Source organism: Dermacentor albipictus, chromosome 1 (assembly GCF_038994185.2).
Source record: "Dermacentor albipictus isolate Rhodes 1998 colony chromosome 1, USDA_Dalb.pri_finalv2, whole genome shotgun sequence".
Taxonomy (NCBI): Eukaryota; Metazoa; Arthropoda; class Arachnida; order Ixodida; family Ixodidae; genus Dermacentor; species Dermacentor albipictus.
This window is the reverse complement of record NC_091821.1, coordinates 232,028,651-232,044,207: the sequence shown is the minus strand read 5'-3', so window position 1 is coordinate 232,044,207 and position 15,557 is coordinate 232,028,651. Positions and strand designations below refer to the sequence as shown.

General features: G+C 50.8%; 1 protein-coding gene and 7 non-coding genes across 8 annotated transcripts; all 8 read right to left on the bottom strand.

The window, feature by feature from the left end:
* Window positions 1–2,054: 2,054 nt before the first annotated feature.
* LOC135897272 (uncharacterized) lies at window positions 2,055–6,892 on the bottom strand. Its single transcript, XM_065425869.2, has one exon. It carries the CDS (start codon window positions 6,872–6,874, stop codon window positions 5,690–5,692), a length of 1,185 nt encoding a protein of 394 aa, XP_065281941.1. The 5' UTR covers window positions 6,875–6,892; the 3' UTR covers window positions 2,055–5,689.
* A 798-nt stretch (window positions 6,893–7,690) lies between these two features.
* TRNAF-GAA (transfer RNA phenylalanine (anticodon GAA)) lies at window positions 7,691–7,763 on the bottom strand. The gene has a single exon. It is a non-coding gene; the product is annotated as a tRNA-Phe (tRNA).
* A 5,929-nt stretch (window positions 7,764–13,692) lies between these two features.
* On the bottom strand, window positions 13,693–13,765 carry TRNAF-GAA (transfer RNA phenylalanine (anticodon GAA)). The gene has a single exon. It is a non-coding gene; the product is annotated as a tRNA-Phe (tRNA).
* Window positions 13,766–14,011: 246 nt separating this feature from the next.
* TRNAF-GAA (transfer RNA phenylalanine (anticodon GAA)) lies at window positions 14,012–14,084 on the bottom strand. Its single transcript has one exon. It is a non-coding gene; the product is annotated as a tRNA-Phe (tRNA).
* A 246-nt stretch (window positions 14,085–14,330) lies between these two features.
* On the bottom strand, window positions 14,331–14,403 carry TRNAF-GAA (transfer RNA phenylalanine (anticodon GAA)). The gene has a single exon. It is a non-coding gene; the product is annotated as a tRNA-Phe (tRNA).
* Window positions 14,404–14,649: 246 nt separating this feature from the next.
* TRNAF-GAA (transfer RNA phenylalanine (anticodon GAA)) lies at window positions 14,650–14,722 on the bottom strand. The gene has a single exon. It is a non-coding gene; the product is annotated as a tRNA-Phe (tRNA).
* A 249-nt stretch (window positions 14,723–14,971) lies between these two features.
* Window positions 14,972–15,044, bottom strand: TRNAF-GAA (transfer RNA phenylalanine (anticodon GAA)). The gene has a single exon. It is a non-coding gene; the product is annotated as a tRNA-Phe (tRNA).
* Window positions 15,045–15,291: 247 nt separating this feature from the next.
* Window positions 15,292–15,364, bottom strand: TRNAF-GAA (transfer RNA phenylalanine (anticodon GAA)). The gene has a single exon. It is a non-coding gene; the product is annotated as a tRNA-Phe (tRNA).
* Window positions 15,365–15,557: the final 193 nt, after the last annotated feature.

The window sequence follows — 15,557 nt, the reverse complement described above, 5'->3', positions numbered from 1 at the left end:
GAGGTTGCTTTCTTGTGCGTGTTAATTGCCTTCTTATGTTAAATGTGTAATGCAAAAGTGAAGAAGTTTAATAAATTACATGCAATTGACGCACGACAATACACCAATTTGTTCAGTTGTTCATAGCTTACATACTTCACTTAAATATTGTTTATTAAATACAAAATTAACCTTACACGCCCTTCCGCCCTTCTGCAGCCGTCAACCATGGATATAAAAGCGGACAAGGTGTAAGAAAATACATAAATTTGATGAAATTACGTCAATTAACATGACACTTCGCAATCTAAAAAATACCCGCGATTCTCTCTCTCTCGTACTCTCTGTCTCTCTCTCTCTCTCTCTCTGTGTGTGTGTGTGTGTGTGTGTGTGTATTCGCTCCATCATTTGCTGTAGGCTACGCACGCTTCTATTATTGTTAGACAGTGGCGTATCGCGGAAGTAACAGAAAAGCTCACAATGCTGTCTGAATTGCCATTTCTATTGCCAAGTGTAACGGAAACAGTATCGGTAGTGAAACATTTCTGTGATGTCACGGGTAGTAAAATAAATTGGGGCAAATCCCTAGGCCTGTGGCACGGGAAATGGGTGTCTGCACCGGACAACTTCGCGAACCTCAGATGGGTCAAAACGCCGACGAGGTATTTGGGTGTTCCTCTCAATAGCTACAATAGTAGCGATGAATATTGGAGGAGCCAAGCCGATGAAATGAAAGAAAAAGCGGACAGATGGAAGGGTGCGAAGCTGTCTATTTTTGCAAGGGCGACAGTATGCAATATGTTTTTTGTCACCAAGTTATATTATGTCATGCAAGCGTTGTATTGTTCGAGAGCAAATGTGCAAAGGCTTCACAGAGTGTTTGCTGTTTTCATCTGGGGGTCAACATGGGAAAGGTGCAGCCGAACAAATTTGTTTAGAATGAAGGACGGGGGTGTGGGTTTGGTTCATCTTTTTGTTAGACAACTTGTAAACCGATTCTTGTTTTTTCGCGATGTGCGCCATCCTTTTCTGCGCACCGTATGCCAGCTCAGGTTGAGCGGCGCTTTGCCGGCGCATGTTGTTAGTACGGCAAGCGTTACCGGATCACTTCGTGGCTACATTAAGGAAGTGGTCGACAGCGTAAGATTTCTTTCTGTTAGATTTTCAATGGATTACCTTTGCGAAGTGAAAAGGAAAAGTATGTATAAAGATGTGTGTGACATTGTTTTTCCAGTGCCGTTATACAGAGCCATTTACAGTGGAGGGCCAGGACTTGATGTACTTAAACGGGTAAAACGCATGGAGGTGCCACCAGGGGTAAAAAGCTTTTTTTTTTTTAAGCTTCACACCGGAACGCTCTCCGTGAAGACTTTCATGGAAGAGCGAGGTTGTACCGTACCATGGGGAACGCATTGCTTGATCTGTAAAAAGCAGGAAACCATTGATCACGTTTTCTTGGAATGTTGGGAGGGCTTTTTTTTCTGGGACGTCATAAAGCGAACCCTGAAAAAAGAGTTACCGGTGGACCCCCAAGGGATAAGGTATCTGTCAATTAAGGATGATGACGGGGTTCCATATGATTTTATTATGTTGAACGCTCTCCACTGTATATGGCGAGCTCGTATGGCAGGGTACTATTGCGATCCTGATGCTAGGCCCGCTCGGGTTTATTTCAGAGAATGTATGTCGCGATTTATAGAAATACAGGAAATGCAACAATGTGTTCCGGAATGGCTGTGGAGGCTAGAACCTCTGACAGCCATGAAGGAATTTTAAGTTGACAACGCCTGTCCAATTGGGACAGACGGCTTTGTTGTACGGTGTGCCTCTTTTCTTCCTTTTTTTTATGCGAAGCATATTACGAGAGCTCAACCCAGCTCCTCAGGCGCGGCGGTGTCGCCATGAAACCACGTGACACCGTGACGTCACGACAGAGGAGAAGTGGCTTTGGCTCAACTCTTGCAAGACGGGCTGGGTGGGAATCGAACCAGGGTCTCCGGAGTGTGGGACGGAGACGCTACCACTGAGCCACGAGTATTTTTTTTCTTTATTACCTTCTTGGTACATGACAACGAAAGACATACAAAACACTAATATCGCTTTACAAGTAAAAGATGCGAGCGGTGCACTGGCCAGCTCACACCGAAGGATTAAAAGCGTTTCAGTTTGGCGAGGTCATCCATTAATGGGAGCCATTCCGGCTGTTCTTTTTGAGCCTTAAACACATCTCTTACATAAGACACATTTTCAATGAAATACTCTCGTACAGGGAGAATAATTTCATCTGCATGCCTAAACGCCATTCGATTTTTCCATATACTGTGTAAGCTGATAAGCATAAACATGTCCCACGGCACTTCGTCACCGCTATCTACCGATAGAAATCTTATGCCGTAAGGTGATATTGGAAGCTGCTTTTTTAAAGTTCGCTGCAAGACGTCCCAGTGAAATACAGCGTCTGTGCAGTGAAGGAACATGTGATCTATAGTCTCCGGTTTTCTACAGATTAGACAATTTGTGGACCATGGGACAAATATTCCTTTCTCTTGTAGCCATGGTTTCACGGGCAGTGTGCCAGTGTGCAGCTGAAAGAAGAATGATTTCATTGAGGGCCGCACCAACATCTTTTTCACTCTCTTAAGTACATTCCCTTCAGAGCCAACACAGTATATGGAACGGTACAAAGGTATAGGCACCATAGTATCAATGAGGTCTTTATAAAGTTGTTTCCTTCTAACATCAGCAAGATACTGTGCAGAAAAGCGAACTTTCAAACACTGAAAAGCGCGCACAACCTCCCAAAGAAAGCCCCGCACCCGTACATGTTTCACAGGGCTGGATGATACAACATATTCAGGCAGTGCCTCTTTCAAGCAAATTTGCATTACCGTACGCAGGAAAGCATCTTTTTGGTCTCGGAGGAACATAAATCTTGACACAAGTTGCCTAAGAAACAAATGAGCCAAACCTAGGCCACCCTTTCCAACGGACAAAAATAGATTTGTGCGACTTGTCCGCTCCCAACTCGACCCCCCAATGAACACTGCGAAAGCCCGGTGCAATCTCTGGACGCTGGTCCGTGACATACACAGTGCCTGCAGCACATACCATACCTTGGCCACCAAAAAGAGGTTACATACTGTGGCCCGAGCGAAAATTGAAAGATCGCGGCCACCCCATTTGTGCGTACATTCGCGTGTGCGCTCATTTTCCGCTTCCCAATATTTTGCAGGTTCTTGATATTGGTCTAGTGGCACTCCCAAGTATTTGACAGGTGACGTTGCCCACTGAACGCTCTCAAACATTTCAGGCGCATAATCCCATTTTCCGTGCCAGAAACCAAAACACTTTTCCCAGTTTATCACACTTCCGGAGGCTTTGCAAAACCTAGCCGCGTCCTTCACCACTTCAGTTAGACTTTCCCTATCTTCGCAAAATATGGCGATATCATCCGCATACGCAAGTACTTTAACTTCAGTGGACAACATCGTGAAGCCACGCACTTTTTCGTTTGATATAATTTTCAGGCAAAAAGGTTCGAGATACAGTGCAAACAACAACGGAGACAATGGGCACCCTTGCCTCACGGAAGAACGAACTGTGATACTTTCACTCAGCTGCTTATTAACAATAAGGTTTGCCGTACAACCAGCATATGCCATTTTGACACCTTCCAAGAGCACTCTGCCGACATTCACGTGTTCGAGGATACAAAACAGAACATGGTGGTTGACGCGGTCAAAGGCCTTTTCCATGTCCAGTTGCAACATGGCTACACGTTTATCAAAAGCATCGCAGCATTCTAATATGCTCCGTGCTACGTGAATATTTGTCGTTATCGTACGTCCTTTAATCCCGCACGTTTGGTGCTGGCCTACAATAGCTTTTATGACATTCTGCAACCTTCTGCCCAGAACCTTCATGAATATTTTATAGTCCACATTCGTGAGACTTATGGGCCGATACCCTTTGACTGACAATCTCTTAACCGGGTCTTCACTCTTCGGTACTAGGACGATGTGACTTCTTCGGAAGGACGGAGGCATCATCTGCTTTTCGTATGTTTCTTGAATTACGCTGTGTAGAATATGCGCCATGTCAGACTTAAACGCTTTGTAAAAAGCTGCGCCCAGCCCGTCGGGACCAGGTGATTTTCCGGAGCTTAACTCGTCGATTGCGCGCTCTACTTCCGCTGCACTAATCGATGCCTCGAGCCCCAGCTTGACTTCATCCTCTAAGATAGGCATCAGTGCCAAGAACTCCGCCGCGAGGCCTTCTACACGTGACTCGTGACCCAGTAGTCCTTCGTAATAATCAACAAACGCACGTTGAATAGTATTAGAGTCACGAGCCATTTCGCCCTTGTACTCTATCGCTTTTATATCGTTCTTTACTGCATATCGTTTTTCGTCGCACAGGGACCGCTTTGTCGGCGTCTCGCCAAACCACAACCGTTCTGCACGTGCGCGTATGACCGCTCCTTTATATTTCTCTTTATCCATCAGTTCTAACTTATTTTTTGTCTCTTTTATTTCTTTTTCGTCTGCCTTGTTGCTTTGACGCAGCGCACTCGCTCTTTCTATAGCGATCATTTTTATTTCTTCTTTAAAATGTTCCCATTTCCCAATAACGTCCCTCTGATCACCCGTTTGCAAACAGTCTATTTTTTCTTTTACTTTAAACACAAAACGTTCATCCTCAAGAAGCCTTATATTAAATTTCCATAGTTCCCAGTTGAACTTCGACCTTTTGGTCTTCGTTCCTATTGTAACCATTACCATGCAATGATCGCTGAACGCAACGTTTTTAATCAAGTAGTCACTGCACATTGGGACCAGGCCAGCAGACGCATGAACCCTGTCAAGTCTTGCATGACTTCCTTGTTGGAAATGTGTGAACTGCAGACGGGCACCTTCTGACAGAGCACTACCGACGTCTTCTAAATTGTGCTCCAGGACAATTGCGTTCAAAAGTAAAGAGCTCTGGTTTCGAATGGTCGCGTTAGTAACTCTGTCTTCGGGCATGCATACGCAGTTGAAGTCACCCATCAGAATAATGTATCTAAGAGACTTCAGATAGGGCTGAACCATTTCGAAGAAAGCTTTGCGCTCATTTTCCTTATTTGGGGCATACACACACATTACGCGCCACTGTAAATCAAGATACGAAAAATCACACATCACAAAACGGCCGGTGTTGAAAACTGTAACAGATTCTTCAATAACACCTAAAGAATTTCGAATTAAAATGGCACACCCTCCTGACTTACCAACAGAATGACTGACGCATACATTGTAACGGCTTCTAAAAGGCTCAACCATGCGGTTCGTCTGAGCTTCACTTTCCACCTTGGTCTCTTGCACTGCCACTACGTCCACATCGTTCTCAAGCAGGAGGCGGCTTAATTGATACTGACGCCGCCTCGCTGCCAGTCCCCTTACATTAAAGGTGGCAAATTTAAGTGCTGCTTCTGTTCTGCCTGCCATTTGCGCGATAAATTAAATAGGCCGAACGGCTTCGTGCTCACCTTCAGCCTTAATACACCGAGAAGTGAAGCTCAGCAATTTTCCCTTCACAAGAGTTCTCGAGCCCACCCAAGAGGCGTGCTCGCGTTCTGCAGCAGGCTGGCGCAGCCTCAGCGCGCTGGCCGCCGTAGTCCCGTTGTGGGTCGCCTCTCGTTCCTTGTCAAGCCAGAAGGGAGCCAAGGTTGCTACGTCGGTGTAGTCTTCGCCGGCTTTTTGTCCGGCGGGATGTTGGGCTTCGGGCGAAACGTCGGCCGGCGCTGCCCTCCCGATTTGGGGGGTGGTTCGTCGACACTCGCAGAAGGATGCTGAACCTCTTCGACACAGGCCTTGTCGTGTGTCCTCTTTGCTGGAGCACTACTCGTGCTTGTTTGGACGACGTCCATGCCTTCTCCCTCCTCTTGAGGTTTTCCATGTACTGCTTCCGTAGCAGTACTTGTGCTTCGCTCCGCTGCGTCAATCTTCGGGGCTACAACAGCCTGCTTCGACGCAGTGGTCTGGTCTTCAGTCTGTGTCACTGCCACGCCCCCCTTGACGGCGTTAGGCGCTGCCTGCGGCGTATTCTTTTCTGCTGTTCTCGCTGCCTCCTCGGATTCGTCCGCATCCATGAGAAGTTCGGAGTCGTCTTCTCCTCTCATGTGTCCTGTGACATTTGCGTACGTTTTGACGCACTGCGATTGGTCATGCCCGAAGCGACGGCACTGACTGCAACGGGGAACTTTGCATTCCCGTCGGACGTGTCCTGAAGTATGGCACCTTAGGCAAAGCGGGGCTCTTCCAGGAACCACAACGAGGGCCTGCTCTCCAGCAATGCGTAGCTGGTGAGGCAGGTCATCAATTGTGACTCCAGGCTTCATCTTCAAAGACACACAACGCGTTGACGAACCTTTGTCCATGACTCCCTGAACGCGCCAGCGTTCCTTGGCGACTTCCGTCACCGTTCCGTAAGGTGCAAAGGCTGTTCGCACATCTTCGTCTTGCACGTTGTACAAAATCCAGTGGATCTTCATCCTCACGTCCTGGTCGTCGGGATCAATGACAATGCACCGTCGTTCTTTAACAGTCACTTCACGGACTGAAAGAAGCTTCTTCATTCCGTCAACACTCTTGAACGTGATAGCCCAGATGTGATTCATCTGGTACGCCCCCAAGGCGACAACCTCGGGGAGCAGTGCCAAGCGAACCAGTGCGTCGCGAAAATCCTCGACCTTGTAGGGCCTTGCTCTGACGTCGGCGTGCAAAAACAGCGTATTTGCAACAATTCGACCTGTTGGTAGCCGCGGCAAAATAACTTCATAATCCTGGTCACTCGAGCCAGCAAACCTGTTTCCACGGCCAAGCTGGGCCGCTGATACCGTTCCGTTGGAGCACATGATGCGCACGTCCGTCACGCTCGGTGGCCGGAAGTGGAATCCTGAGCCACGAGTACGATGCTTCAAAGCGGTACAAAAGCGCCTCTAGTGAATGCGGTGTTGCCTTAGAAACGAGCTGTTTCTAAGGCGTGCGTCTCTTGCTCAGGCGCACATTTCGTTGCCGCGCCGAACGCTGCTTTGCTCGACGTTCACCGCGTCCAATGCGGGGCGCGTAGTCGCTGCCCTGTAGCCCACTGTCTTACACCCCTTGGCGGGTCGACAGGAACGCTGTCGCGTTCCACTCTTGAAGGCGAAGCAGTAATGCATGAGTTGTTTCTTCGTCTAGCCGAACCAAATATAGCCAAGCAACAGCAGTTCACCAGGCTAAACAGTGGTTCAACAACTAAAATAAAGGCTAGTATGCTTCGCATCCTGGGCTTAACCTTACCTAAGCCACAGCCATTTTTTTTGTATTGCAATCGTGATACTGTAATATATGGAAACTGCACGTTCTGCGAAAAACCGGTAATAAATAAATAAAAAAAACCTTTAGATCTTCAGTCTAACGCTCTCCCAACTGAGCTATTTCGGCGGGACGAGAAACAAAAACATGAGGTGCTAAGCGATGGCTGGGTTCCCACGAACCGCCGTCTAAGGTATCCGCAGTAAGGAAACTTCTTTTTAAAATATTCGCTCCGCCATTTGCAGAAGGCTACGCACGCTTCTATTATTGTTAGACAGTGGAGCATCGCGGAACTAACAGAAAAGCTCACAATGCTGTCTGAATTACCATTTGTATTGTTATGCACAACAGCTAAAAAAAACGCACTATCAATATGCCGAAACCCGGGATCGAACCAGGGACCTTTAGATCTTCAGTCTAACGCTCTCCCAACTGAGCTATTTCGGCGGGACGAGAAACAAAAACATGAGGTGCTAAGCGATGGCTGGGTTCCCACGAACCGCCGTCTAAGGTATCCGCAGTAAGAAAACCTCTTTTTAAAATATTCGTGCAAGTCGACAGGGAGGAAATATCGCCGACGGAGCTCGGAGAACAGCAGGGATGGTGCGAGATCAAGCGTAACACCAAGAAGGCGGCGGGAGACGCCGACCCTGCGACGCACCAGCAAGCCGCGACAGCGTCTTCCAAGAAAGCGGCGTCTATAAAGCAAGCGACGCACTACGTGCGGAAGATCACCATGGCGAGCCGAATGCCCAACCTACCCACGGACGACTACAAGATCATCGTGCGGCCCCGGGACGGCATCAACGTGTCGAAGTACCAGAAGGACCGCGTCCATTGCTGCATACGCAACGCAGCAGGCGTGGGACGCGAGGCAGCTGAGGAGGACAGCGTTTGTCTCAATGAGCGCCAAAACGTGATAGTGGTGAGCACTCCGTCAGAAGATCGCGCTAGACGATACGGCAGCATTTGCAAGCTGCGCATTGGCGACCGCGAGTTCGAAGCAAGCGCCTACAGAGCGGCTCCGGAGAACACATCCAAAGGTGTTATCAGGGGCATATCGCTAGACGAAAAGCCGGCGGACGTCGTGAGAAGTCTCGTGAACCAGCGAAACCCTAACGTCTTGCATGCCAAGCGCATGGGGAACACGAGCAACGTGGTCATCCTCTTTGACGGCTACTACGTGCCCCGTTACGTGAACTACGGCGGGATGTTGATGAGGTGCTCTCTCTACAAGAAACAAATCGACATGTGCTACGAGTGCGGTCGTCTGGGACACAGGACCGACGTGTGCCCCAACCCGAACGACAAAAAGTGCCGCGGGTGCGGATGCAGCAACCCACCCGACGACCATCGGTGCGAGCCGGTGTGCCAACTGTGTGGGAAGGGTCACCTTACCGGGGACCGCAAGTGCAAAGCCAGGTACAAGACGCCGTACCTAGTCAAGCGACGACAATGGGAACGCAGAATGCGCGAGGAGGCTGAGGCCGCTTACGCCAGCAGCAGCACCTACGACTGCAGAGAGGAGAGCTACCGACAACGCCCCACACAGAGACGAGCTAGCGCCGACAGCCGCTCGGCCTCGAGGGAGAGCCGTGCACGTAGCCGCACTCGCTCCCGCACTCGTTCTCGAGCCCGCTCTCGCACCAGCTCCCGCCCCCGCTCGGTGAGGCCTCGCAGCAGGTCGACGGCCCGTGCCAGCCATGCAGCTGCAGCGGAAGATGGACGAGGATCCAACCCCCCACAGGTGAGCTGGGCGGCGGTCGCCTCCGGAGGCGCACCTCGTGCGCCGCTATCGCGAACCGAGACTGCCATTAATAGAAACCCCGGAGCAACTAGAAGCAGCAGTAGCGCTCAGAGTAGCAACTACGGAACAGAAAGCGTGTTACAGAAGCGACTGGATCAGTTAGAATCCGTCATCAAAACACTACAGCAGGAAAATGCTAGGCTAAAGAACGAAATTACCACGTTAAAAGGAGCCCCAGCAACCCCCTCTCCTCCTCCTCTGACCAAACCAGTCGCCGCAGACGCAGCTGCTCGAACGGTCGAGAGCGCGGAGGAAGTCATGGAGGCGCAGGACGCACAACCCGCTCCTACTAAACGCAAGGCGCTAGACCCGCAACAGACCGAGACCACATTGCAAACGCGCGAGCAGAAACTCCGCGAGCGAGTCGACAGACTCGAAGACAAAGTAGACGCGATGATGACGCAACAAGCGCATCAAACAACGCAACTGAACCGCGCAATCGCTCAGCAAACCGCGCAAACCGAACAGCTGAGCAGTGCAATAGCACAACTCACTCAAATGGTTGCGACGCTCCAATCGCGCATAGACAATATTGAAATGCGGCTCCCGGGCGCAGCGGGTCGCCCGGTACGGACGACTGGGAAACCGTACCTTAGGCCGATACCAGACGAAGAGGTGCAGGATCAGCCGGACGGCAAATAATAATGCGGACAGTCACGATGGCTCAACACACCACACAAACACAACGCCCACGACCGCGTAACACACAGAACACGTTCACAATCTGGCAGTGGAACTGCAGGGGGTACAGGAGGAAACGGGGGCATCTTCAACAATTCCTACGCAACCGGGAACGGCCTGACGTAATCCTATTACAAGAAACCAATGACGCGGTCAAGCTGGCCGGTTACAAAGCGATCGATGAGGCCGTGACCGCGGGAGCACCGCCGGCCGCTGCAACGCTAGTGAGACGCAACCTCACCGTGGCGCAACGCGAACTCAAGAACGTTAGAATACCGCACGTGTTGATTGAGCTTATTCCGACGAAAGGGCGCGGTCTGTTTGTATTGAACGTGTACAGTAGACCAAAAGGCAAACACCGCTTTAGCACGTTACTGCGAAAGGCGAGCGAGGCAGCCGGCGACAGGCCCTTAATCATCGCGGGTGATTTCAACGCGCCTCACGCGGCGAGGGGGTACAAGTACGAAACGCCGAAGGGTAAGCGCCTGTGGGAAGACGCGCAGAATGAGGGGCTGGAGCTCGTTACGGACCCTTCCGCGCCCACACGCAAGGGCAACAGCGTATGTGCGGACACTTCGCCCGACCTTACGTTTACGAAGAACGTCGCTGGTGCGCGGTGGCATAACACCCAGGAGGACTTGGGTAGCGATCATTCGGTGATCGAGATCCAGGTCGATGTGGGACCGCACTACCATCACCACGGTCATCGGGACGGCACCAAGGGCAACCACTATCGGCTGGTAGAATGGGACGCGTTTCGCAAAGCCCGGAAGGAGCATAATCGCGGCAGCGATGCTATCGACGACATCGAGAGCTGGACCGCGACGCTCAGGAGGGATGTCGAAGCGGCAACGCGGGAAGTACCGCAGGAAGCACACCTAGAGGTGATAGATAGTAAACTCCTACACATGTGGGAAGCCAAGCGCAGCTTACAGGACAGGTGGAAGCGTCAAAGACACAATCGAACGCTACGCAGACGCATAGCACGGCTAAACAGAGACATAGAAGTCCACGCATTGCAGGTATGCAAAACGCAATGGGAGGAGACGTGCAACGGTATGGAAAATCAGCTAGGAATGGCCAAGACATGGCACCTCCTCCGGCACCTCTTGGATCCTGAGGAGACCAAATCAGCGCACGCTCATAAGATTAACAAGCTAGTACACGACTACGAAGGCACGTCCGCGGACTTTCTAGAAGCCGTGCGAACCCGTTACGTCAAGGCAACTAGCCCCGTCTCGCATCCGGCGTACGCGGGGAAGAGTAACGTGCAGCTAGATAAAGACTTTAGCGTAGCAGAGGTGAGGGCGGTACTGCACAAGCTCAACAGAAAATCGGCGTCGGGCCCGGACGGCGTAACCAATAAAACGCTCCGCAACTTGGACGACGAGTCGATAGAACGGCTGACGGATTACATTAACGTGTGCTGGAATGCCGGCGCGATACCGAGCTCGTGGAAAACGGCGCGCATAATTATGATCCCCAAACCGGGCAAACGGGTACAAATCGACAGTCTTCGACCAATATCCCTGACGTCCTGCGTCGGCAAGGTCATGGAACACGCGGTTCTCACTCGCCTTACCAACTACCTCGAGGACCGAGACATGCTGCCGCACACGATGCTGGGGTTCCGTCGTGGCCTTTCTACGCAGGACGTCATGATTCAACTCAAACACCACATCGTAGACAATCCCACGCGATCCACAAAAGCAATACTCGGTCTTGACCTCAAAAAGGCGTTCGACAACGTAAAACACGCTGCGATACTTGAAAGCATACGAGCATTGGGACTGGGCGAGAGAACGTACGACTACGTACGGGACTTCCTTACGGGTCGCCATGCCCGCATAGTGATCGGCGGACTGGAATCGCAAGACATAGACATAGGTTGCACGGGCACACCGCAGGGCTCTGTCATCTCGCCCATGCTCTTTAACGTCGTGCTTCTCGGATTACCCCAGAAACTGGCAGAGATAGAAGGCCTCCACCACAGCTTGTACGCCGATGACATTACGCTCTGGGTTGCTGAGGGAAATGACGGCCACGTAGAGCAAACCTTACAGGCGGCCGTCGACGCGGTGCAGGAGTATCTACGTGACACGGGCCTCGAATGCTCCGCGGCCAAATCGGAGCTCCTGCTTTACAGACCCACGCGCAGGGGTCGCAAACCCAGGAGCTCCGATTCCGCAGCCGAGCACGCCGACAGAGAAATTAGAGTAGTCACATCTGACGGCACCATCATCCCGCATGTTCACAAAATTAGGGTACTGGGCTTGCACCTGTCGGCCAACGGCCACAACGGCGAAACCGTACGCAGACTAGAGCGTGCGGTCAATGAAACGATCCGGTTACTGATACGCATCACGAACAGACATAGCGGAATGAAAGAAAGCAATACGATCCGCCTGGTACAAGCGTTCGTAACCAGTCACATAAAGTACGTCGCCTCCTACCTCAAGTGGCAGGTGGCCGAACGAACTAAACTAGACCGCCTCATCCGCAAGGCGTACAAACGTGCCATAGGATTGCCGATCAATACCAGCACGGATAAATTTCTCGAACTGGGTTTACACAATACCCTAGACGAGATAATAGAAGCGCACAACATCGCGCAGTACGAGCGTTTGTCAAAAAGCAGAACCGGACGACACATTCTCGAGACGCTGGGCATCAGCTACTACACACAGCAGGGCGAAAAGGTTGCGATACCCATACCGATTCGCGAGCGCATCGCCGTTTCGCCGTTGCCCAAGAACATGCACCCGACGCATCACGCTGGCCGGCGCAACAGGCGCGCGCGAGATTTACAAAAGAAATACGGCAGCAACAAAGAAACTGTCTACGTAGATGCGGCTCGTTACGAGCGGCAGCGTGGTTTCGCGGTTGCAGTCACGGACCATAGCGGAACTTGCGTCGCGAGCGCGACGATACGCACGGAAGAGACGGAGGCGGCCGAGGAAGCAGCGATAGCCCTCGCGGTGGCCACCACGGATGCCGAGGTGATAATCAGCGACTCGCAGGCAGCGATACGCAACTATGCTAGCGGCCGGATCTCCCGGGAAGCGGCCCACATTCTCCAAATTCAACAGGGCAACATTTGCCGCAAAAACGACCGTTTCCTCGTATGGACCCCCGCCCACACGGACCCTCCGCTCTCGGGAAACGAGACGGCCCACGCCACGGCTCGAGGACTTACATGCCGAGCCGCGGCGCCCGCCGGCAATCCCGACGTCTCGCCCACCGCGAGAGCGATGCAGGAGTGGACGTGGGGGGATCGCATGACCACTTTCAGAGACATCACGCAACACTACAGATTGAACAGATGTAAATACCCACCACCGCACGCCAACCTAAACAAGAAACAGGCGGTTGCCTGGAGGCAATTGCAGACACACACATATCCTAACCCGGTGATCCTTCACCTCTGCTACCCCGACATATATCCGTCCGACGACTGTAAAGCGTGCGGAGCCAGAGCGACGCTGCGGCACATGCTGTGGGCATGCGCCGGTAGCCAGCAGCAGGAGTCTCCGACGAACGGGATAGAATTGGCAGTCTCGAACCGAGGGGCGCGTTGGGAGGCGGCCCTGCTCAGCCACGACCTTGCCGATCAACTGTGGGCCGTCCGGCACGCCGAGGAAGCCGCCCGGGTCCAAGGACTCGAGGCCGTCACCTAGGCTGGGGTGCTTATGGCCCCACCCCACCCAAATCGCCGGGCATTTTCAATAAAGTTTTCACCACCACCACCACCATTTGCAGAAGGCTACGCACGCTTCTATTATTGTTAGACAGTGGAGTATCGCGGAACTAACAGAAAAGCTCACAATGCTGTCTGAATTGCCATTTGTATTGTTATGCACAACAGCTAAAAAAAACGCACTATCAATATGCCGAAACCCGGGATCGAACCAGGGACCTTTAGATCTTCAGTCTAACGCTCTCCCAACTGAGCTACTTCGGCGGGACGAGTAATAAAATCATGAGGTGCTAAGCGATGGCTGGGTTCCCACGAACCGCCGTCTAAGGTATCCGCAGTAAGAAAACCTCTTTTTAAAATATTCGCTCCGCCATTTGCAGAAGGCTACGCACGCTTCTATTATTGTTAGACAGTGGAGTATCGCGGAACTAACAGAAAAGCTCACAATGCTGTCTGAATTACCATTTGTATTGTTATGCACAACAGCTAAAAAAAAACGCACTATCAATATGCCGAAACCCGGGATCGAACCAGGGACCTTTAGATCTTCAGTCTAACGCTCTCCCAACTGAGCTATTTCGGCGGGACGAGAAACAAAAACATGAGGTGCTAAGTGATGGCTGGGTTCCCACGAACCGCCGTCTAAGGTATCCGCAGTAAGGAAACTTCTTTTTAAAATATTCGCTCCGCCATTTGCAGAAGGCTACGCACGCTTCTATTATTGTTAGACAGTGGAGTATCGCGGAACTAACAGAAAAGCTCACAATGCTGTCTGAATTGCCATTTGTATTGTTATGCACAACAGCTAAAAAAAAACGCACTATCAATATGCCGAAACCCGGGATCGAACCAGGGACCTTTAGATCTTCAGTCTAACGCTCTCCCAACTGAGCTATTTCGGCGGGACGAGAAACAAAAACATGAGGTGCTAAGCGATGGCTGGGTTCCCACGAACCGCCGTCTAAGGTATCCGCAGTAAGAAAACCTCTTTTTAAAATATTCGCTCCACCATTTGCAGAAGGATACGCACGCTTCTATTATTGTTAGACAGTGGAGTATCGCGGAACTAACAGAAAAGCTCACAATGCTGTCTGAATTGCCATTTGTATTGTTATGCACAACAGCTAAAAAAAAACGCACTATCAATATGCCGAAACCCGGGATCGAACCAGGGACCTTTAGATCTTCAGTCTAACGCTCTCCCAACTGAGCTATTTCGGCGGGACGAGAAACAAAAACATGAGGTGCTAAGCGATGGCTGGGTTCCCACGAACCGCCGTCTAAGGTATCCGCAGTAAGGAAACTTCTTTTTAAAATATTCGCTCCGCCATTTGCAGAAGGCTACGCACGCTTCTATTATTGTTAGACAGTGGAGTATCGCGGAACTAATAGAAAAGCTCACAATGCTGTCTGAATTGCCATTTGTATTGCTATGCACAACAGCTAAAGAAAAAGAACGCACTATCAATATGCCGAAACCCGGGATCGAACCAGGGACCTTTAGATCTTCAGTCTAACGCTCTCCCAACTGAGCTATTTCGGCGGGACGAGAAACAAAAACATGAGGTGCTAAGCGATGGCTGGGTTCCCACGAACCGCCGTCTAAGGTATCCGCAGTAAGAAAACCTCTTTTTAAAATATTCGCTCCACCATTTGCAGAAGGCTACGCACGCTTCTATTATTGTTAGACAGTGGAGTATCGCGGAACTAACAGAAAAGCTCACAATGCTGTCTGAATTGCCATTTGTATTGTTATGCACAACAGCTAAAAAAAAAACGCACTATCAATATGCCGAAACCCGGGATCGAACCAGGGACCTTTAGATCTTCAGTCTAACGCTCTCCCAACTGAGCTATTTCGGCTTTTTTTTTCTTTATTGCCTGTTTACACAATACAGAAAACAACAGAAGGATCTCAAAATCTTTTGAAATTAATCAAATCATCAAACAGTGTAACCCAATCAGGTGTTTCTGGCTGGGCTCGGTAAAGCTCTCGCATATATGCTACATGTTCAATAAAATTTTCCCTTACAGGCCGAGCGTTAGTGTCGGCATG

Coding starts and splice junctions, on each gene's coding strand:
- LOC135897272 (XM_065425869.2), bottom strand. CDS start 6,874: ATGTGCTCCAACGGAACGGTATCAGCGGCCCAGCTTGGCCGTGGAAAC.